The sequence below is a fragment of the Rhipicephalus microplus genome, chromosome 2 (genome assembly GCF_043290135.1).
Source record: "Rhipicephalus microplus isolate Deutch F79 chromosome 2, USDA_Rmic, whole genome shotgun sequence".
In the NCBI taxonomy this organism is placed as follows: domain Eukaryota; kingdom Metazoa; phylum Arthropoda; class Arachnida; order Ixodida; family Ixodidae; genus Rhipicephalus; species Rhipicephalus microplus.
The window spans coordinates 255355515-255380227 of record NC_134701.1 but is presented as its reverse complement, the minus strand read 5'-3'; the positions used below and the strand labels follow the sequence as shown (position 1 = coordinate 255380227).

General features: G+C 42.5%; 1 protein-coding gene across 3 annotated transcripts in view; it reads right to left on the bottom strand.

The window, feature by feature from the left end:
• LOC119169266 (cell adhesion molecule Dscam1-like) overlaps nucleotides 1-24713 on the bottom strand; it is a 276122-nt gene that overhangs the window by 2974 nt on the left and 248435 nt on the right. For 2 of the 3 annotated variants that reach the window (XM_075880054.1, XM_075880057.1), the window contains exons 12-26: nucleotides 23316-23435; nucleotides 18437-18610; nucleotides 17461-17608; nucleotides 16997-17145; nucleotides 15338-15469; nucleotides 14693-14860; nucleotides 13740-13810; nucleotides 11339-11579; nucleotides 8949-9041; nucleotides 8368-8553; nucleotides 7535-7668; nucleotides 6272-6431; nucleotides 5945-6109; nucleotides 3382-3572; nucleotides 2164-2245 (exon numbers count right to left, since the gene is read on the bottom strand). In XM_075880054.1, the coding sequence (XP_075736169.1) occupies nucleotides 2164-2245; nucleotides 3382-3572; nucleotides 5945-6109; nucleotides 6272-6431; nucleotides 7535-7668; nucleotides 8368-8553; nucleotides 8949-9041; nucleotides 11339-11579; nucleotides 13740-13810; nucleotides 14693-14860; nucleotides 15338-15469; nucleotides 16997-17145; nucleotides 17461-17608; nucleotides 18437-18610; nucleotides 23316-23435 (2214 nt within the window). The remainder of the gene's footprint in view (nucleotides 1-2163; nucleotides 2246-3381; nucleotides 3573-5944; nucleotides 6110-6271; nucleotides 6432-7534; nucleotides 7669-8367; nucleotides 8554-8948; nucleotides 9042-11338; nucleotides 11580-13739; nucleotides 13811-14692; nucleotides 14861-15337; nucleotides 15470-16996; nucleotides 17146-17460; nucleotides 17609-18436; nucleotides 18611-23315; nucleotides 23436-24713) is intronic. The other variant, XR_012887527.1, reaches the window with a different exon arrangement.

The following is a 24713-nucleotide window of genomic DNA, read 5'->3' as shown; positions in this document are numbered from 1 at the left end:
ACTTACTGCAAGGTGCCCAAAGCACAACAATAAACATGTCACAACTTTATGATATGCGCACAATAATTTTTCTACATTATCTCGAGGGGCGCAATCTTCACAACTCCAGCGACCATTTTTTGATTGATTGATATGTGGGGTTTAACGTCCCAAAACCACCATATGATTATGAGAGACGCCGTAGTGGAGGGCTCCGGAAATTTCGACCACCTGGGGTTCTTTAACGTGCACCCAAATCTGAGCACACGGGCCTACAACATTTCCGCCTCCATCGGAAATGCAGCCGCCGCAGCCGGGATTCGAACCCGCGACCTGCGGGTCAGCAGCCGAGTACCTTAGCCACTAGACCACCGCGGCGATGCCGACCATTTTTTAATTATTTTATTGCTGCAAAGAGTATAAAAAGTGCGCGCTTTCTCCCATCTTTTTCCTTATTTCTGCTCCCGCAGCATGTCAATAGAACATTATTCACCTGTATAGGATCTTCTGAAGGAAACATTGACGCGTGGCGTTTCGCCATAACAGATTGTATCTGCGAAACACTTTTGCCGTTCCACTACAATTAAGCCTACTTCTTTCTGACGAACTCTGCAGTGTTCATTGCTGCGATACGTTAGTCATGTGTTCGAGACGACCGACCATGTTTGCTGTTCTGCATACGTGCTCAATATCAATAGCGGCCATGCCACATTCTGACGTGATTAATATTATGCCAGTCATAAATGCCGTTCAATATGCTACACATGCGCCACACGCTGAATTAAGTTGAATACGTAATATTGCCTGTTACGCGTCGACCTAAATATAGATTTATTTGATTGGTGTGAATATAACATAGTACATCACAAAAATATTTGTCCGATGACTTCAGCTTTGTTAGGAACATTGTTCGGAAGAATTGTTTGAATAATCATATGATATTTGAGAAATGCAAAATAAGAAGTGCCTTAAAAATCACCATTTTTTAGATTATTATATTGCTATTACGATGCTTGCTCTTCTTATTGCAGAGTTGCTGTGCGCAAATGCAATGTGGGCAATTGTGATGAATATAGAAGCTGCCTCCAAGAAAATCAATACATAGGCCTATATCACAAGTGATTTTTTAGCACGATCATTTTTTCCGACAGTGAGAGAATGCCAACATGGTGAACGAAACCTGGGCACTTACGCCTATGTCAAATGCATGTAAGACACTTGTGTAGAAAAACTACAGCCTTCAAAAACATCCCGGAAGCCGACTTGTTTTAAACCACATATGGGAATTCACATTCCTAGAAATCGCAGCCGTAGTTAACAACATCGTTTACATTTTCGGGCATCTTTAAAATGGCCATAGATTAAATGAATTGGCCCCGTTTTTTTTGCTTTTGGTGCCAGTGAGGATTTAAACACAGTTTAGGATCACTGTGCTTGTAACCACGAAGTGAATCTGTCAGTGTGGGTGCTGCAAATGTGAGAAAAGGGCTCAGCACCAAGTTGATAGAAATGTACTTGTTTACAGAACGAAGTAAATACTCTTTCTACCAGCCTACAAAACAGGGAGAAACATTTTTGCAGTGTATAGTTGGCATTATGTAAATGAAATCTTGAAATGCATAATTTATACATAAATGTATTGTAGCTTCCAGAATACTGGGTCACCACATTCCCCGTATTTCGGTGCTAGCGATTCAGTTTGTGACATCACCTGATGGTGCAGAGTATCAGAAGAGAAAACACCAAGCTTTAATATAAGGGGCTAAAATGCTCCATTTAACGACGGTTGTGGAGTTTAAACGTTCTATGTAATTGTTAAATTACAATCGCTTAAAACCATTTCATTCGGCAAAGTTGACGTTACAGCCGTAAGAATTTTGAAAACTTGAAATCACCTTTTGCTTGTTCCTTTCCCTTCTCCATCCTCTGTTTCATCTTTATACTGCCCCTTCCCATTGCAGCGTAATGTAGCCCATCGGGCATGGGCAGGTTAACCTTCCTGCCTTCTTTCTTGTTTTTCAAATCACCCCAATGTTTTTCTATCACCATTGCTTGTATAGAATGCAGCTATATCGATAATTCATAAAAGCCAGTCACACAAGCTGAATCACGCCAACACAAAACTTCAACACAACGGTTCTTATTCACGCAACAAGGAAGTCATTCGAGAACATGCTACTGTACCAGGGTAATTGTAGACATGGATATCCGACCTAGGAGGCCTAGGCGTCCTCTTTACGGTGGCGTAAAGAGGCTCCTCCTGAGCCTTGTGGAAGCAGGGCAAAAGAAGCAGGGAACACGCTTTGTAATTGAAATCCTAGATTGGCGAGATAAGCAGTGCGAATAAATGACGACGACAGCAAAGCGAGTCAACGTTTCAACAGCTTAAACGGTTTTCTTTACGCGCGTTCTGCGACGAATAACCGATTTGAGAACCTGAAAAACTTTTTCATACACCCCCACGAATTTGTCTTCTATAGCGTATTCTATCAGTTCATTTGCATATGAAAAGATAGCGTGGCTGTCCTAACAATCGGAATGACAAAGGCAAAAGGTACTCCGCCGGCTTGCAACTGAACCATTTTTAAGTAGGTCCCCTGCGACCCTATAGTGGCATTGAATACATGCGTTTTCTAACACCAAAGAGATTCCGCGGTACACAGCAATCTTTTACAGGTGCCTTGTCATCTTCCTTCGGGCGGGTACTTTGCAATGTTTCTTTTCTAATTATGTCATTAACTCCTTTGCCCTCTCGTCATGCGCCAAGGGGTGAGTGTAATGAAGACCACCGCAGTGGCTTACTTTTCCCACTGCGTGGCCCACTGGCAGCTGTGGTGACTTACAGTCCTCGGCTATTGTCGCGAAAGTAGAATGTTTTGATGTTCAATGAATACCCTGTTGTTGAAATTAGGCCTTCACGTTACCCCGGCTATGTGATTGAGAGAAAGGTTTTAAATACTGCAATTTTTATACAAAGAAAACGGGGGGAAGCTACGCGCTAGTGGAGTGAAGACTGTGACAGCAGAAAAGCTGGTGGCCTTCCTGTCCTCCTTACCGCCTCCTCCCCATCACTTCCCCTTCCCATTTGTTTTGGCACGTGACTTCATCATAGATATTATTATTATTATTATTATTATTCTCCTCTTTCCCACCCTCCTGCAGGAGTGTAGTACGCTGCAGTATACATGAACAAGCTATGTATACATGAACAGATGACGCCTAACCTTTGGCTTAAACCACTTCACTCTTTAAATAAAAAAATAAATAAATAAACGCAGTATTTTTCTACTGACTACTCTTGCCTGTGCTATTTGTAAAGAAAACAAGAAAAGGCACGTTCACCGTGCAAACCTTTTTTTTTTTTTTCAGTATGCTTCGTACAGTCCGAGGAGGCACACCAACCTGCTTGTAGGAGCATTCGGACATTTTCCTCTCGTCAATGTCGCTGACGCGGGTGGTGGCGTAGGGGGTCGGGTAGTAGTCCAGGCGGCCGTCCAGGGACATCGTCTTCTTGCCCAGGCTCGGGTCCACTTCGGACAAGTGGAGGCACTCCTGGAGGTGGGTTCCCTTGCGCGACCCGTACGCGGAACTTCCTGCACAATGCGCGGTCGAGGTGGACTTGAAGCAAACTGACCATGAGACATTGCACATCGGGACCTTGGGAGTTCAAATGAAGGAATATCACCAGTATGTTCTCACAATTGTAATGATGGAAGGTTTTAAATAGGAAACAAAGCGAGATAATTGAAAAAAAAGAATCGGAAAAATAAACACTCACGAACGCAGTAGTATACGGGAAAACCTAATACGCAAGTTATATCAGGAGTCTGGCTTACTCTTGTATCCCAATGCAATATATTCACACAAAAATTTGTGCAGGTGCTCCTGGACTAATTCGGAACGCCACACACGCAGCCGATCGCTGGTGAAGTGCACCCGTAAGAAAAAAAAAAGAGTTGTACCATGGGCTGCGCATGCGTGGTCTCTCTAGTAAGCAAGTGCTACTTCCTAGAGCACCTATAGGTTTGCGTTGCGTTGCTGCAAAACGGTAGCCCAAGGTGCCACTTAGCGCTTTGATAATGGGGCATGGCCGGTGCGCGTATGCACCCGCGTCTGTGCACAAGTCTTCGTGCTTGCGTTGGCTAGGTGGCTTTCCCCTCTATTGTTACGTTCAAACCTATTTATCAGTCGATCAGAATACTTATGAAAGGAAACTGCAAGTACCATTGGCTTTGTGATCTGATGCAACCATGATAATATCGGTGGCCCGACTGATAAAGAAATGCTAAAACATTTAAACCATACATGCCAGTGACACGAATCTCGCCCGGTTCCTATCGAGACAGCTTTATGTTACTGCCCCGCCGCGGTGGTCTATAGTGGCTAAGGTACTCGGCTGCTGACCCGCAGGTCGCGGGATCGAATCCCGGTTGCGGCGGTTGCATTTTCGATTGAGGCGAAAATGTTGTAGACCCGTGTGCTCATATTTGGGTGCACGCTAAAGAATGCCAGGTGGTCGAAATTTGCGGAGTCCGTCACTACACCGTCTCTCATATTCATATAGCTGTTTTGGGACGTTAAACCTCACTTGTGAAGCTTTCTGTTACATAAATATTCACTATGATGCTATTTACTTTAAAGAAGTCAACAAACGAACACACGTGCTCTAAATGTCAGCATACTCGCTTTTGATCGCAGAGATCCCATCATTGTTTATAGCACAAATGCATACGTACCAAGATATTTGATTCGAAAATAAAGGACTGTAGAGATGAGCCGCCTCATGAATGTGTCGGTTTATTTCGCTTCGTAAACTGTCTTACTGAAGGTGAAGCAAACACATCCATAATGAGAGCGGTCATGCGATAATCATAAATGTCGTCGTATTACGAATAGAGAGTAACACGGATCGGAATATATATAAACAAGAACTAATACTTCGCTGAACGAGCTAACACAGTTGAAAAAAAAAAAAAGCTGCAATACCATTCTAGCAATGCCGTCTCACTCGCCCGTAGTCTCTCAAGGGGGTTTATGGCAAAAGCACCCCGCAAAAAATCGACGAGTCTTCATATCTAAAAATAAAGGCGCGGAGAATGCTACCGGCTCCGATCCGTCTATAGTCTTCTCTGTCATCCTAATACGGGCACCTAGTGCTACCGTTTTGGAGCAAGACAACGCCAGTTCAGCTGCCCAAAAAAAGAGCGAAACATGTTGGCTAAGGAGACCGCTCATGCTCGGACCTTGCCTGTATTTACGCTCAAGCATGCTCCGCTGGCGTGCGGCTGCGTGACCTGCGTTACAAATTATTCCGAGATCGCCTGTAATGTAACTTGACTTATAAGACCAGCGCAGTTATCTTAATAATATGTGGGGTTTCACGTCCCAAAATCACGATATGATCATGGAAGACGCCTTAGTGGAAGGCTCCAGAAATTTCGACCATATAGTGTTCTTTAACATGCACTTACATGGCACATCGGAATGTGATCACCGCCGTGGCTGGTATCGAACCCGTGACCTTCAAGTCAGCGGCCGAGCACTACAAGCACTCTTCCACCAAGGCGAACCAGCTCACTTATATTTTCGTTTTTTTTAACATATTGTACATGTGGTGCTTACTGGTATCAAGCAGAGCCGCCTGTCTGGATTGACGTTTTCGAGGGATTTCGCTAAACTGGAGGAATTTTAATGCTTTGCATAAACCAACCTAGGCAGATGAGTTTCAATCCTATGCCTGTATGATGATCTATTATGAATACTAAATAAATAAAAGTATGCAAACTCAGTTTTAAGTGTTCAGAGATGCCTTCACCAAAGCAAGAGAAAGGTTTCCGCGAACTGCGCAGTAGAGTAGCAGAATAGCCAGTAGTAACTGCGAATTGCGCATTTGGTACTGCGGAAGTATGTATCTGTATTCTTTATGTGCGACATATTTGACGAAGAAGACCGCCTAAGCGCTCACCGCTATTCGAACTGTCCGATGAGTATCGCTTTCGAAGCACGATGTACACCAGTACTCCCACGACGAGGACGACAATGAGGGATATGCAGGCTGGCAGAATCACTCCCAGCTCGAGGTAGAAAGGCGTGGCTTCGTTCTCTACCACTAGCGACGGAGTGGCTGGTGCTGCGACACAAAAGTGATGAAATTGTTGTACGCGACACTGATCGCCGAATACAGACAAGTACTATATCAGACTAGATCAGTGTAATGATGTTGGGATAGCCGGCTATAACGTAGCACACCTTCCCATAGTTTGTCAATTATAAATAAAAAAATAAAGCATACCTTGTGCTGCAGGAAGTGTGACAAAGTCGTACTCGGCCTCGGTTATGCCTGCCTCGTTTTTCGCTATTACTTGAAGCAAGTAAGGTACTCCGGGGATAAGGTCATTCAAAAGGATTTGCTTTTGCTGAGGGGGGATGTTGTGTCCGACGACGTTCCACACCTGGAAAACAGACACACAAAAAGAGAACACATGTGTTAAAGTGGTGCCACCTGCACAAAGACGTTCAGGCACGTCTTGTTTGTTTTTGTTTTTTGCAATACGCCATAGCAAAGCTAAGCAGCCAAACTACCAGCGAAGCAGGGTAATGAGTTATTGAAAAAGAACAGCTCGTTCACCGAAAATAGATGAGCCACTTTGTATAGCATATTGACAAACGAGCGCAAAACCCAATGAAAGTGGGCTGGAGAAATATTGGTAGGCTTTTGTTTACAGTGATTGATGACTTGTGCTCTTCAGACATATGCGCAAGCTTTTGCCTTCTTCAAGAGACAATTTCATATCTTTGAATATTTAAGCCTACTACGATCTTTTCCTAAAAGACTCGTATTAGGTGCAAAAGTAAGCAATATTTTTTTTAGATGTGCAGATGCGTAGTGTACAAAAAGCACGAATTTTGCTAAGCATTTCACTGCAGAAGCCTGAAAGGTATATGATTTACACAGAATACTTAGTGTTAACGCGCTAAGCGCTGCTTTTTCACAGGTGAGCGCATTATCCTACTGATCATGTCGAATCGAGCAACTTTTACACTGCCCACTGATACTGAATTGATGGAATGGGCGTTTTCGCTACCTAGGCTTCAGCTGATGGTTGCTGGCCCTTGGCGGCTTCCTTGGCTGGCCGGACTGTCCAAAGTGGGCGCTTCAAGATTCAGCTGAGCAACGCCAACTACCAGTCCAAACTGATGCTGTGGTTGTTTGAAGTGGCACCAGTTTTATTATGTACTATATGGGTACACTCCCGCAATATATGCTCTAAGGTGGCTCTATATATTTAGTCACGATGTATGCATTTGTCTGTCGTGTGTAAGCATGGGTGCATTACGTGCATAAGATCTACAGACTATTTTTTTTAATTTTGAGTGAGTTGCAGTGAATGTGCATATGTCTCTGCAATTTATGGTTTTGTGTAATCTTGTGAAATATCTTTCCACTTCCACGGGTCGCTAGTCGGTGAGGTGGGGCTAACCAAGGCTCGGTTAGTATGCCTGCTGATGTCACGAATTTGAAGAAATGTGCGAAAAAAATGCCGCTAGCTCTCACCTTATCTTTCTGCCTCCTAAAGCGAACTTCGAAAGCAATGAACGGACAACCGCCATCATGCCACGAGTCCAGGTGAATGGCAATAGATGTGGAGTTGATAGTGATCAGTGATGACTTGTCTGGAGCCACAGGTGCTGTAACGTGACAACGCCAGTAGTTGGTCAGGTTTGCTTTTTCAAAATATTGAGCGTAATGAAATGATAACTCCTGATGATTAGCAATGAGAAACAAGATAATTCCAAAGGCATAAAAGACAATGCCAATGCGTACCCGAATTCAGAAATTTGAAACAAGCATTCGCAAAAAAAATATAACGAATGTGTCGGAAAAATGGTACGAAGAAAAATCGTCAGCCCATATGCTTCGTCAATATGGTCAGACATTGAAGCTGTCTTTGTTACACCAAGTTTTACACCGAATGTAAGAAGTTTGCTCTTCGGTGGTGCCGACTTTATGAAGTCCACTCATCTCTTATAAGGCAAAGTTAATAAGCCTGAGTACGTACGAGTGGCTTGCCATATACCTTGTGGTTAAGTAAGCAAGTGAGTCTATATAAATGGCTATTGAGATCACGTGATTTCATCAATCCTGTGATAGACTTGCAATGTGGGCGCTTACGCCTGATTGGACGAAAAAAAGATTTCATCCTATTCTGGATAAAAAGAGGATAAAACAGAGTGGGATGTAAAAGAACAGTTCTTTATTTTTAAAGCGAGATAAAGTTTGGAAGTCATAAAGTACGCATTTACGAATAACGCAGGGTAAAATACAAAGCCTTAAACTAATCTACAAAAGAAAACGTTACAAATGATGCTGAGTCAATGCTGATTTACCAACTCCAATGGTTTTAGCCGAAATGATATTGCTTGGTCCCCCGTTGCCAACCGAATTGAAAGCGGACAGGTAGAGTTGATATGAAGCACCACATGTGAGCTGGTCTACGGTGTACTCGGCCGCGTCTCGAGGCACATTGATTTTGTTCCACTCGCCCAAGTCTTTTCGCACGTGCAGCACGTAACCTGAAATAATGTTGAGAGTGGGAATTGTAGATCAGGAAGAAAAAAAAATAAGTCACGCAGATTCGAAACACACACATCGAAGTCTACTCAACACGATGCTTCTGTGAGGCGTGCAATGGAATCCTCTACAGCTATTCGTGTGCTGCAGTCTTGCAGACAGGACAAAATTATACCCTAACTAATGTCATGTGGCCCAAGTATCTGCTGATCACGCAATAACCGCCATCGGCTAAACCAACTGCCAAGAAGCACATCACGCATGCTCGTTAGTTATTACCAATCAAATCGTTCATATAAAATCTTTCGCGCTGTTCTGACAAGTTTTTCATATCGCCGAACCTCTTATGCGAGAAAAAAGCTCTAATAATAAAAAAAAAGGTGTAGAGAGCACTCACCCATGACATCGTTCGTGTTGGACGCTTTCCAAGAGACGCTAATTGACGATGACGTAGACGATTGAACTTTGACTGCTGGAGAGGTTGGCGGATCTGAAAGAAACAGACGCGAAATAACCGATGAGTGCTATAATGTAACGCTAACCATTTATTTCCCTATATCTTCGTAATGTCGCAGAATCTGATGTTTCAGTTTGTTATCGGCGCAATACGTCTAAATAATGCGTTTGCTTAATGCAACTGAGACATATTTTCCCTGATATATCCTGGTTTGGAAGGCAGCTTTGTGCTTCATGACAAATACCAGTTTTTTTTCCATTGAAAACAGAGTTGCCCATAACAGTCTTATTTTAGTTTGTTGACTGCACGTCTTTCACTTAGCAGATCACATAATAGCTTCTAGTTGTGGCAAACGACATATATTGATTAGACCTCTAGATAGTTCATTTTAAGTGTGAAGGCTTTAGCTGTCTTTACGCCGATCACTTGGTAACCATGTAGACTGGTTGTCTGAAATAGGTACAAAATTAAATTAATGGCGACTTTTTGAATAGGGGCCCCAAAAGTTTGGGGCTCCAAAGAAATAACGCCAAGGCCACTGCACATGCGCAGAACCCAAACCACATTTAGGTTGGGGACGCTATTTCTCGAATTTAGAGAGAGCCCCTAAGCCTGCCCCAAAAAGCTCCTGGTCAGACGAACATCACGGCTCTTGGTCAAGGCTAGAGTGACATAAAATAGGGGGAATGTCCGAAACGCCGCCGACCCTATTCGAAAACTCATCGCTCCTGCTTGACCCAAAGCATCCATACGCGAAGGGCTTTGGGGCCCCGAACTTTTGGGGTCCCTATAGGAAAATTTTCTACTAGTGACGCCATTTGGCCGTTATACCATGCGGGGGTGTTAAGAAATATGGTCGTATTGTGAAGGAATAAAAAGGCTAGAAATAGAGAAAATTTACATCAAATTCACCAACACACCAGGCACCGGACATATAAGCTTGCAATCTGCAGCGTCATCGGGGAGATAGTTTCTCGATGACTTGCCGTTCAATGAAGGCAAACTCCGGCGATTTTTGGACCATGTCAGGGTAATGGTGGTTTTATGTTCCTTAGAAACTTCTGACGCGCCCGATAACAGAAATGCTCAAAAAATTTGAAAATAATCTTTAATTACCGAAAAACCATAATACCGAAACAAAAACCCAACTGAGTGCGCTTTTACGTGTGACGGAAAGATGTGCCTGACGCTGCTGGAACCTGCCTGACTGCACAGAATGCCCGCCAGATGGCGCTACCTGTCCCCGCCGTTCGCAGCGTAAAACGCTTACTCTCTTATGGTGAATATATGGCGAATCGTGTGTGGCTCACAACGCAACACCACTTGGCACCTATCGCACGCCCACGAACACGGAAAAGGAAATCACACGCTCAACCAAGGAAGCACCCGCCAAACCCACACAATACATAGCAGACAAGCAGACGCTGCAGTGACACATCAGTTTGTCACATCCGCCAGGCAAAACTCAACGTCACACATACAATGTTGCCATTAATTCTGGCAAGTGTGGTGAGTGTTTCGAGGCAAGCTATAAAATTCATTTAAAAAGAATCTACGAAACTCTCGAGCCTCCAATTTGGCATGAACGGCGGAACCGTGCAAATGAACGTACCCATTGAATTTCATTGAGATACACTGAGCTCGAAAAATCGTCAGAGTTGGCCCCTTAACACGCGGATGCGTTATCTCTCCATCTCTTTTACCCTGTCACTTTTCTCGGCACATGTAGGGTAGCGAACTGGACATACCCTAGTTGATCTCCGAACTCTTCTTTTATTTCCTTTCTCTTGCCTACACACCGATCTCGCTATAGCCACTATTCAGTAATGTCATCCTTGAAAGTCATCTAGGATGAAGGCCGCAAAGGCATTATTGAAATTTTCAAGGACAACAGACTTTTATGGGCGACTGTAGACGGTTAGTGACGATGTGTATCACACAAGACCGACGGACTGCGATGTTGTGCGCGCATCTTCTCTCAATCTCTTTCTCGCTTTCTCTACTCTTCCTACATTGAAACTCCCTTTCTCTTTTCCTTCCCCAAGTGTAGGGGGATACAGTTGTTGTTTTGAACCACTTAATATTTTCACATTTCCTCCAGCACCTGTTTTCCTTCCTTATAGGCCGATTGCAGATAGCTTTGGAAAAAGTATTGGCTATGGGGCAAACAAATGTAGCGTGAATTTGTCCATCCATATATTGAGTGCGGCTTCAAGCGTACGCTGAAAGCTATTGCTAATGGCACCTGACGCGCCCTTCGTCTATGGCTCAGTTTGTAGCAAAGCCTTACAGTCCCGTTTCAACAAACACAGCATACTCTCATCACTCACCATTCTTCAGGGTCTTAACGAATATCTCCTCCGATGGCGGCCCGGCTCCTTTCGCGTTGAAGGCTTGCACCACGACGCTGTAGTCGGTGTTTCTTTTCAAGTTTGTGATGTGGCACTCGTCGTGGAGGTTTGCAGGAGTGAGCTCGAGGGTCTTGTACACGTAGGTTTCCGTCGTGTCCTTCACCTTGTATCCCACGTAGTAGCCTTTCAACGGGCCAAACTGGAGGTCTTTTCTCGGAGGCTGCAAACAGTTAAACGAGTAAGAGAAACTATTGTTGTCATTAAATTTTGTTAAGCTTTATGTACTACCTTTGAAACGCTCTACAGAGTGCGTGGTGTCGCAGATTCCCGGGAAAGCTGCGTTACTATAGTAAACGCCACGCATATATTATGGAAGCAGAATAAATTTAAGCGTGATAAACATGCAAGCTTTGAAGAACGTGCATTATTTAGAGACCAAATAAACATTACTAAGCCTTCATTTTCAGTGGTGCTAGAGGCATCAGGTAAAATGCCTATAAATTTCCCCCTTCCTCAAAATGTAGAGCATGGGAGGGATTTTGGGACACGTAGGTGCTGTCGACGCTCTTTTTGCTTAACTCGGCAAGGCGCGTAGTTTATCGCTTCCTAGAAGTATCACGAATGCACTGACTGGTAACTGACAAGTTTTGAGTCATTCAAGAGTAATGACCGCGCTTGTAGAGCGTTACTTAAGCATTGGTACTTTGTTTTTAGCGATGCTGTATAAGGCTAGGTTCAGGCAGATGTCGTTCGTGAGCAACAGTGCGTGCAACAATTTTCGTCCAACTGGTTAATAATCCAACATCTCATTGCGTAAAAAAAATGCATACGACGGAAAAGTAAACACGAAGGCATGAGATTTCTTTGAGATGACATAATGTGAGAAACAAGTTTACTCTAGAGATAACACCCCTTGCATAGAAAGCGAAATGTCACGCCATTTTTGTGCTCCCATTTGAACAGAGCTTTTTAACAAAGGAACTTCATTTTTGATGACCGTTAACCGCCGTTGATGAGACAATATGCGTCATGCATAAGAGAAACGCTGGGATATCTGCGAGCACGTTCAGTTTATTCTCTGAATATTTAATAAAGATAATACATAAACACCACAGCCACAGCTTTTCTGGGTTCCATTTTCCAACTATTAGTAGAGATTCAAACATTTTCATGGAATGAAAAAACTTTATTTTCGAACATTTTCATACTCCCGCATAACTACAAACTCCTACTTTTACGCAGGAAAATTACATGACCCCGATACCACATTCGGTGTACATTGAGGCCTGTTTAGCGCGACGCCTCTATTAACAGCCTTGTTCAGCATTCTTACTTTCGTGCGCACGGTTCGTAGGTTATTATCATTATTTTATTTTCTTAAATTACACGAGTTTCTGATCACGCTTAGTTGACTTTCATGGCATGACCAGTAATTTCACGGCCACACCAGTAACTAGGGCACTTATGCGCATCATTTCAAAAAGAACCCATAAAAGTAGACCAAAGCGATATTATTCTAGGAGATGGGTTAGTTTCAAGAAGTTGCGATTAGCGAGCTAAATGAGGTGTTTTTTTTTCTGAAAACATTCGGGTTTGCAGTTTTCAGCTACAACTACTTTAAAAAAGTGTTTTGGTCAAGACTAGAATGCGGCATGCATTTTAAGAATGAATGCCTTAAAACTGGTCATAGTTATATTCATGGAAGTCCCATCTACACGAGCGCCAGCTCAGTGCTTTCAGCATAATGAAGGCCTTTGAATATTTACTAAACTCTTTCTTCCTTTTTTTTTTACTGTGATGTATTACACGAGGCTAGAGTTACATATTTTTGTGCGTACAGAAATGTTGCCGACGAAGTTTTTATGTTAGTTCCCGGCAAGTTTGCTGCGTCTGTACACAGTTCAAATTGTGCGTGCAGCAATTACGGTCTGTTTAATAAATTATGAATTAAGGTCCTTTGAATTAAAGATTGCCTCACGAACTGTGCGGAATTTATATCCCTGCCCGGCAGAACTTTAATCAACAGCAGGAAGAAAGATAGTGAAATTCGAGATAGTTTAAGAAAGATTAGAGCGCAGAGTTAGACGTCTAAATACTTGATGTAACTTTTGTGAAAATTTTTCTTCTTCAAGTATTCGAAATCATTATGTAGGGGCTATATTTGAAACGTACATGTCGTATGAGAGCTGGGTTTTAAGCGACGTGGTTGGATAGCGGGCAAATGTTCTTCGCGCAACTGCATGGGAGAAAGAGCTTCGCTGAAAATTTAGACGTAATTCTAGAAGGTCACAATGCTATGTTGAAACCCCTCTCCTCGTTTTTCAAATTTTAAGACTCAACAGTGACATATCTGAGCATGAAAAAAAAAACGTATATTTACCTTCCACCAAACCTTGATTGACTGTGAACCTGTTGCTTCAGCCCTAACTTTCTGTGGAGGCCCCCCAGGTGCTACAATGAAGCAAAAACTGCATGTTAGGGATAATGTTGAAAGAAACTGGAAGAAACACTGGTTTTCTTTTCTTTTGTATTGTTATAGAAGTGTTTATCTGAGAAGCTGATAAATGTTCGCGTCATATCCTTCAGTATAAATGGGTTTTACACTACACCGAAGAAAAGTTTTGCAGTTTTGCGGATAAGATGGCAAACAAAATATGCCGCAAAACACGGTCTTTAATAGCGTACACACACACACACACACACACACACACACACACACACACACACACACACACACACACACACACACACACACACACACACACACACACACACACACACACACACACACACACACACACACACACACACACACATGCACGCACTGACGCACTAAAACGAACCTCAAAGAAGCATTGATAGAGTGCCGCCCACATAACTTATCATTTTTAATGGTATGAAAATGTTACGACATCTTGATGTATCCTTCTAAGTGAAGTATCCATGACCTATTTATACGTGTATGTTCAAAACTAAGATACACTAAAATTCAAATACGCCCAAAAAAGATCGAGCTTTGCGTTTAGTTTTTTCGTGCTTTGCGTTAAGTTTTTAGTTTTGACAGTTTAGTTTAGCGTGGTGGGTGTGTAAGGATATGTCAAAGGTGAGTAAATATTATTCGCTGTGACCTAAGTGCAATGTGCCATTTAGCGAAATGTGACAAAATAGTTGGTCTTATATTCAGAAGCGTTGTAGTTGGAGCGAGTTGGTCATTGTATTAGCTTGTATTAGCGTGGTAGGCGCGGAACTTTCAAACTGGAAGCTTAGCGCCTACCCTTCTCTTTGAGCCCGTATTGTGTTTCTTTCGTGTATGTATTGCGCTTAAGACTTTACCTTCGACATCTGTTCGAACGTGCGTCTCTGTGCTGGCGTCGCTGTGTCCCAAGGAATTGAAGGCGAAAATCCTGAAGACGTAAAGTGTGACTGGTCGTAGGCTTCGAATCTCTGCTGTCGTTTCCGAACCGGGCACAGTTACGTTCGACGACTTGTGATGCCATGATTCTGAAAAAGAAAAAAAAAAAGGGGTGATGGGTTAAGGGTGAAGTGTTGTATGTAGGAATAAGAAATAAATTACAAGTTCCCATAGGTCTCGAAGAGTAAAAGGATACAACATCTGCCACTTTTCAGTAAATAATACAAAGGTGAAGCAGTAAAATATTTCCTTCTGCGCTTAACAATCACGAACTAGTAGTTTGGGCACCATTTTCGAAACATAACGGTCTCGCGAAAAGTCACGTTTGATGCTGTCGGGAGCGACAAGAAGCTTACGTGGTTTCTGGAAAAAAGAAAAAAAAATGAACTGATCCGACGCATGTGTGGAGACACAAAGTTACATATTCATCACTACTGCTTTAAAGCGACACGCCTGCAACAGTGTAAATGAAAAAGGTAAAACATTTACGCAGAAGAAACCCATCTCATAACAGCATTCACTACAAAAAAAGAAGAAAGAAGTACCCCTGATGAACTTTCACTCACCAGTGTCTTCCCTGTATTGTATTATGTATTTCGTGACAGCACTGTTTCCACTGTATGGTGTAATCCAGGAAAGCTTCACGTGCCGACTGCCATACTCTAACAATTTCACTTCTTGCGGGCTGTCCGGTGGTTCTGAACAACAAGAAACGAGCAAGCGCCCAAAACAAATGCGTCATATACAGAATATATATAGCTCGTACAACAAAATGCATCTAATTTACAAAACGAAATTCATCTCAGTCTGAATGTAGGAACAGCGCAACATAGAAGTAGTTACTGCGTAACTACCAAAGCAAACAAACAAGGACAGAAAAGAGCAGCGCTCTTTTCTGTCCTTGTTTTTCCGCTTCCGTAGTTACGCAGTAAGTGCTTCTAGGTTCTGCTGTTCCTTCATTAAGTTATGTTCTACCAACTTGCCCAAGTTTCCATGCTTTCTCTCAGGCGTTTGAAAATTTGATCATCATCATCATCATCATCATCATCATCATCATCCTCACCACTACCACCACCACCACCACATCTACCACCACCACCACCACCACCATCATCGATTGATATGTGGGGTTTAACGTCCCAAAACCACCATATGATTATGAGAGACACCGTAGTGGAGGGCTCCGGAAATTTCGGCCACCTGGGGTTCTTTAACGTGCACCCAAATCTGAGTACACGGGCCTACAACATTTCCGCCTCCATCGGAAATGCAGCCGCCGCAGCCGGGATAACCACCACCAACATCATGATCATCATCATCATCACCACTACCACCACCACCACCCCATATACCACCACCACCACCTCCACCATATCTACCACCACCACCACCACCACCACCACCACCACCACCACCACCACCACCACCACCACCACCACCACCACCACCACCACCACCACCACCACCACCACCACCACCACCATCATCCTCATCATCATCATCCTGGCTACGTTCACTGCACGACAAAGGCCTCTCCCATGCTCCGCCAGTGAACTCGGTCCTGTGCTTGCTGCGGCCACTTTATACCCGCAGACTTCCCAATCTTATCTGTCCACCTAGATTTTTGTATCCCCTTCACCTGCTCTTCTTCTCTTGGAGTCCAGTCTATCATCCTTAGTAACCAGCGGCTATCTTGCCTTCGGGCTACTTACCCTGACCATTTCTTCTTCTTAATTTTGACTTTGATGTCCTTAACGCCCGTTTGTTCCCTGACCCACTCTGCTCTCTTCTTGCCTCTTAAGCTTACACGTATCACTTTCCTTTGATCACTATGTTGTCCTCAGTTTAGGTTGAACCCACTTTGTAATCCTCCTGGCTTCTGCTCCGTAGGAAAGTACCGGTAAGATGCAGCTGTTATATGCTTTCCTCTTGAGGAATTGTAGCAATCTACCATTCATGATTTGCGAATGCTTTGCCAAATGTGCTCCACCCCATTCTTATTATTCTAGTTACATCAATCTAGTTGTTCGGCTCCACGGTTACTACCTGTCCTGCAGAACACAGAAAAAAATGTGCAACAACCTCGGAACAGAACAGCGCTTCCAGTTAAGTATACAGTGCACTTGAAGCTATCGCCAGAAATCTAAGAAATTAGTATCAGAGCTCAGATGTACTCCGGAATACCTGTGAGCAAAGAAGGGCGTGAGCCGTCTTGGAAGTCCTACCTTGGAGGATGAGTTGCATGTTCGTATCGTCAGACCCATACGCATTCCTGGCAAGGCACGTGAAAAGGGCCGAGTCTCGTCGGTCTGCGCCACGAATCGTTATTTCGGACACAATGCCTCCACCGTGCACCGTTTCGTTCAGTTCATATCTGCAAAATAAAAGGACCTTACTTGGAGTACACATGAGCCATTATTGCTACTTCATCCAGAAACTGTTTCCTTCGCAAAGTCCACACGATAGCAAGTTATTGAACTTATCAAGTCTCGTTATTCGGCGTCTTTCAGAACTTCTTGCGGAAACTGGAAGCAATTAGGAAGCAACGGAGACAATAAATACAGGCCAACCCTTCCACCATGTAATGAGGAGCCATCAGAACTGGTATTCGTTCTTGCAGGCTTGCCTCAAGACAAGTATGTTTCTAAAATATAAGTCTTGCTTATTTGTGAAAACAGTTTGCCCATACCTAGAATCCTCCTTTGGGTCGAATGACTGCTTATCTCTTGACCAGGTGATGATCACCGGCTTGTCTCCGAAGGCTTCACAGCGAAGCCTGGCAATGTGGCCTCTTTGAACGCTTTCCGCCTTAAATTTTGATTTGAAATGGGCAGCCACTGTAATAAAATCAATAACCATTCGAGTAACAACAACCTAAACAGAAATGCATCTAAGGGGCATTTACAACAAAATGGCTGTCAGGAAGGTTGGCGCATTCTCTATACGAAAATATCCTGTGTCAAATCAACACAAAAACGAAAAAAGGAAGCAATTTCAGTCGAACAAACGAGTGTTAGTGGGAAAATGCATTGGTTTCTAAGTAATAGACTTCTAACAACAAATTGTAAGTCCTTAAGGTTGTTAAGTGTGGAATTGTCTCTGAGATGCTCAGCTTGACTTGTATAATATAGATGCTGCATTATATGATGCAGTTTTAATATTATGGCATAACGTTCAAATCCAAGTCTCATCTCTCAACAGTGTGTTAATTGGGTTCCGCGGGAAATGGCGCTTTCATAGAAGGTTGATTTCATGTAAGGGCAAAGTTAAATAACAAATCTAACAAATCAATCATTGAACGTGATTTTGTAGGTTTGAGGGTGCATACAATTAGTATTAGCAACCTAACATATATAACGAAATCTGATCACTTTCGATGATCATTTACTAGGATAAATCAAGCAATTTAATTTAATTGTATCACTAGCACAGAGTTTCTCGTACGGAATGACCAGTGCGTTATTTTTGGACTGAACACTAGAAGTACAGACGCGATTGGTTCGTGTAATTAATCACGCAGAGGGAAGACTTATGCACAAAACTAAAATGCGATTGTTTCCCGAGCTATAGAGTTACACGAATGTTATTAGTTAGGGGAGTGCATCAAGCTGACTTCGAAAAGAAGCCAGCGTTTAATCTGAACATAAAAAAGTTGGAAAGCTTACCGTGAACGCTGAGCTTTACAACTTTGCTGAGAACCGGTGAGATTCCGTTTGAAGCTTGGCAGAGAAAGAAGCCGGCGTCTTTTTCGTCTGCGTTGTGGACGGCGAGAGATCCATTCTCGAACACGTGGATTCGTGAGCTGCTGCTGATGGCTCTGTAGTCACCGGGAACGTCGCCTAGACGTGATTAGAACCGGATAAAAATGAACACTAAATGGGGAAATAAATTGACCGGCAATCTACATAGCGCGAGAATATGCTAATATTCACATAGAAAACGCCGCTAACAAAAAAAAAAACATGAAACTTGGCTAATAAGTTCTTGAGGAAGGACGCAAAACTGAGGACCTTGAAAAAAAAAAAGACTTTAATATAGACATCATCGCAGCGGGATTATAGGGAGGGAACAAGGCCGAGCGGGTTTATGGAAAACATAAATTATCAGTGAGGGAAAGAGTGGCCGGAGTGCGCGGGACCAATGCCTCTAATAAGTGGCGGTCACTGTACCGTGCTTCCAAGAGAAATTGCCTAATTTGTCTTCTTCTAAGGCGAACTCCTTAGCTGCCTCTTAGAACTTGAAAATTGGCCGTCGGCATCGGGGACGTGGGCATCAACCCAACTGATGCAAAATATCAGCACCAAGTGATGACGCCATCATGACACCACAGCAAGCCAAAACTTGTGAAGTATCGATGACGTAGCATATGCATGGTTACGCTACATTATAACGCCAGCGAATGTGAAATCCACGCATTTTTAATAGTGGGCTGATCACAGAGGCTGTGCATAACAAAATTAGGTGCAGAAAGTTTCCAATGCCTCCGACCTTGGAAGCTGCGCAAAAGCATAATAGGCCCACGAAGCTTTCGCATGGAGGGGGAGGAGGTGTAGGTTTCATTGAGCAGGTTTAATACATTGGCTGAGAATATAAAGAATCTGGATTTTCTCTTGAAGTTGTCTTTCGCCAATGCATGGGGGATCCCGCATGTTTTCTACTTCACTGAATAGAAAAAAAAAAGCGAAGTCAGAAAATGAAATCTGGCAAAAAAAAAGGAAAAGAAAACACGAATGACGGCCTGTGTGGAAGAAGAATCAAAGTCTTCGTAATAAACTGATCTCAGCGCGAGTTGCACTATGCCCCCGCTGTCGCAGTGCATGCCAGTACGTTTAGCACACTCGGTACGTTTCGCTGCCTACAGCTGCTGCATCAGCGAGCTGCATTGAAGAACGTGAGTGGCCATACTTGGATGAATTGCAATGATCGGGTTCCCGTGCTGCGTTGCTACAACAGCAGCAGCCTGTAGCAAAAGGACACAGATTTTACGTCTTCTAAAGGGATGTCAAGCGCCGACCGGATCGTGTGCGAGTGTCAATTATGTCGGACATAGCAGAAACTACCGCGTAATTTCTTGTTGAGTGTGTCAGTGAATTCTGTGTGAATAATGCATGTTGGCTTAGCATTGTCATGTTGCTTCAAAATAGGTTCACTTTTTGACCGATGGAGCCATGAGCGGCAGCAGAACTCTACGTAACGCCTGCTCAATTCTCTTGCCGGAGTGGTAGCCGCCAGCGGCAAGAAACGAGTACAACGTGTTTCCTTAAATAAAAAAAAGCAGAGATAGTTTTAGGAAGTAGATATGCTTAAACTGACTTCTCACTGAGTGCGACGATGCCTGATAAGCGTCTAGCATGAATTGGAGCTATGATATGTGTCTAGCTTTCAACTCGATGCTGCATACAGCTCGCGCATACAGTGCACGAAAAAAACTCGGCCGTGTCGGCATCGCAGTCAACTTCGCCACCGGGATTCGCCCATTCCTTTCAGTGTTACTTATGAACGTGGTTATACCGTAAAACAGCAACAGCGGTGGCAAAGCTTAGCTCCCTATATGAGTGAGGCTATGACCTATACCGTACACTGCAGTATTGTGAAGGGGTAGTCCTATAGCGACGATACCGGCGCCGAGCCACCGCCCGAGGGCGGTGCCGCCGACCGGAGTGAGCTATGTATACTGATTTTACGCCGCATTGCTGTATCGTCAAATTTTTTACTCATTACTTGCATAGCGCGCAATGTTTTGCCGTTAGCAAGATTTCCGTGATGTAAAAATTGAACAAAAGTCGTGAGCGGGTGGTCGGCGTCCATCGGGTGCGCCTGCTACCTGCTTCATGGGGACCATTTTTTCATTCACGTTCAAGTGGCTACTGTGATTAAAGTGAACCATCGACAACACCGGTTACATTGAAAGAGTTACTTGGACGTAAGATATGCGCAAAAAGCTTTTTTGTTGTTCCCCGTTCTTTTGGACTCTCTCTCTCTCTCTCTCTCTCTCTCTCTCTCTATATATATATATATATATATATATATATATATATATATATATATATATATATATATATATATATATATATATATATATATATACAGTCATACAGTTCTCCGACTAAACTAATTAAAAAGCTGGATTACTTACTCTAATGAATAGAACAAGGTTAGCACGTGCAAAATTCATACATGAATTAATCCATGGTCATTTAAACATTGATGTATCCGCCTACCTTACGTTTGATCAAACTAGAACAACACGCCAAAAACACCCAATGAGACTTAACGAATACTCCTTCAACACAAACTGCTTTAAGTACTCATTCTTTCCGATAGCCACTAATGAATGGAATAAACTGGATCCGAGTATCTCCAGCACTACCGAATTAGCAAAATTTCTAACCCTTGTCGAAAATGAACTTTGTATTATGCAAACGGAATCACCTGGTTGATTTTAATATGAGTGTTCGTGTGAACATTGTACGAGCAAAGTATCATGTCATCATATTTTTTCTTTAAGCAATTTTTAGTACGGAATCCAGGTGAAGAGAAATCGCTCTGTTGATTCTTGATCATGTTTCTGTTTTTCAGTGTGTATAAATTTGCCCTTTCTTGAAATACTTCTCCATATTGTAGGGTAGTTTCTTATTGCTGTAATTTCTTGTTGTGTTTCTTGATGCACATGCCAATATGTCAACCAATGTGTCAACCAAGTCGCTGCTTTTATTTTCTTCTGACAACTTTTTCTTTACACTAATGTTTTATGCCTTCTTTGATCTGAAATTGTTAAATGATCCGATTCTGTTAGTTTCATTCTGTACTTTATCGCGATGTATGTCTTTATTGTGTACTTATTCCAATTTTTATGTTCACGCCCTTCCTGCTAAAATCCCTGATGGGATTGGCAGTATGTCGAAATAAATAAATAAAATAAATATATATAACGGAAAGAAATGTATACATAAGGGCTCGTTTTTCGGTTCTTTAACACAATAATAATGAGATCTAACAGACAGTAATGCCAAGTAATGTACAGGGGAAGTTATTAGAACCAATAGAATGTAAATAAGAAGAAAGAAAAGTCGATGAAAAAATAACCAGCCGTGAGCAGGAATCGAACCTACGACCTTCGAATAACGCGTTCGATTCTCTAACCACTGAGCTACCACAGCGGCCTTTCCTCCATTTACTTTTTTGGGTTTATATGTGAATTTAGAGGGTCTCGTACTGGCAGACTTGGTGTCATTAGGTTGTATACGAGGGACTATTAATCAGCTGCCCGCTCATAATAAGTTCACGTGCTACGTGACGCCAAACATGCGACTAAAAGAGTGTTTTCACACTCGTCGCTTGGCTTATAGATGGCACTGACTGACAGTCCTACTTCTAAATTGACATATAAACCCAAAAAACTGGATGGAGGAAAGGCCGCTGTGGTAGCTCAGTGGTTAGAGCATCGAACGCGTTATTCGAAGGTCGTAGGTTCGATTCTTGCTCACGGCTGGTTATTTTTTCATCCACTTTTCTTTCTTCTTATTTACATTCTATTGGTTCTAATAACTTCCCCTGTACATTACTTGGCATTACTGTCTGTTAGATCTCATTAATATTGTGTTAAAGCACGGAAAAACGAGCCCTTATGTATACACTTCGTTCCCTTATTTCATTAAAACGAGGGTCTCGTACTGGCAGACTTGGTGTCATTAGGTTGTATACGAGGGACTATTAACCAGCTGCCCGCTCATAATAAGTTCACGTGCTACGTGACGCCAAACATGCAACTAAAAGAGTGTTTTCACACTCGTCGCTTGGCTTATAGATGGCGCTGACTGTCACTCCTACTTCTAAATTCACATATAAACCCAAAAAAGTGGATGGAGGAAAGGCCGCTATATATATATATATATATATATATATATATATATATATATATATATATATATATATATATATATATATATATATATATATATATATATATTGGGACATTAATTTTCTGGATACCACAGATTGTATCACTTGTGTGCTGACGTTCCCGGAAGACTTTTTTTCTCTTATAACAAACGGAAACGTGGTTTGTTTTTGGTTACTAACATATAAAGCGACGAGAGCTGTTCAACAAAACGAAATGATATGGCCACATGTAATCACTGTCGAACTTTTTTTTTAGCACGAGCATGCAGTTTAAGCTGAAATAAAAGAACACACATTGGAGGGATGGACACAGTTTTAACCGCGTTAACTCGTCTTGTCTGTCGAGGATTGTTGCGAAACGTCAGTACACCTGAAACATTTACAAGCAGCCGCAACAGCCGCGCTGAGATCTTCAACTATGATGGAGGCAGTTCCACTGTCGGATACCCCGCATGCACAGATCGGCTGGTGAGAGCGGTCTATTTGCGTGTGGTGCGTCTAGTCTTAAGCTACATACATACATACATACATACATACATACATACATACATACATACATACATACATACATACATACATACATACATACATACATACATACATACATACATACATACATACATACAATGAACCCACACTTGCCTTCAGATTTCGTCCATCTCACACGAGGCACAGGAAAACCATCGGCCTGGCAGTCAATGATGGCCGTACCACCGCGAACAACCATGGTGTCGGACGGCTCGATGCGCCACATAGGTGGCACTGTACACGCAATAAAAACACAAGGATTGCAGATTATTTTGCGCCGCTCAAGCACGCATACTAAATCTGGGAAACACTTCAAATAAAGCCAGAAATGTACTGTGTTTAACTTAAACATAAATATCGATTGATATGTGTGGTTTAACATCCCAAAACCTCCATATGATTATGAGAGACGCTGTAGTGTAGGGCTCCGGAGAATATTACGACCACTTGGGGTTCTTTAACGTGCATCTAAGCCTGAGCACATTTGCATGGACGTACAGCATTTTCGTCTCCACAGAAAAAGCAGCCGCGGCAGCCGGGATTCGAACCTGCGACCTGCGGGTCAGCAGCTGAGTACCTTAACCACTAGACCACCGCGACGGTGCTTAAACATAACCACCAAAGTATACTATATAGAGATATAGCTTTTGACACACTCGTTCATTTTAATATCACGTAAATAGAAGAAGATCTGCTAAGCCACGATCTTTATCTATTTTGCAAAATATGACTGTGAAATAACGTAACCATCAAGAGATTTGAACTGACGAGTAACATGCGACATGGACTCAGTATATTTCAGTCATGATAAGTGTACTGTACACGCGTAACGAAACATTAAACAGCAAATAAAATTTCGAGAATTATCAGATTCATTTTGTTGGCAATATTTTCTGACTATGCGTTTGTGAAGTGGAACCTCCTTTCTGCCATTCGTCTTTTTCTGATCTTAGCCTTGTAAAAGCCGTTGACAAAAGCATTGATAAAATTTCATTTCACAGCACTTTAGTTCTGTGTTAAGAGAAAAAGAGAGAGATATGAGATGCTGGAAAGTAGTGCGGTTAAGAAGAAGGCATTCTGTGTTAAGAAACTAAATGTTGCATATAAGAAAATATACGTGCTCCAAACATTCATGCTCAATCAGAGAGCAAGACAATTTTTCGGTCAGTAAATGAACAGCCTCTCGTTGTAATCATAAACTTTCTTAATTATCCCCTCACCAGGCATAATCGCATATTTTAATTACGCCTTAGAAGTTGTCAGATGCCATGTAGGGATCATATTGCTTGAAGAATTTGGAAATAGGTTTATTATTGAAAAAAAGTAGACAAAAATAAACTGCATGCTAACCATTTACTCTGAAGACGTGCTCACCGCGAAAAAAAATACAAAAGGTTTTTTTTTGTTAACCCTGAGTCCATTACGACCGTGTACTCTCTGCTGTAGAAGCGAGCGCACGGATAATTTATGTGTGGTCGAGTACCACCTCATTAAAAACGCTAATTCTTTCTA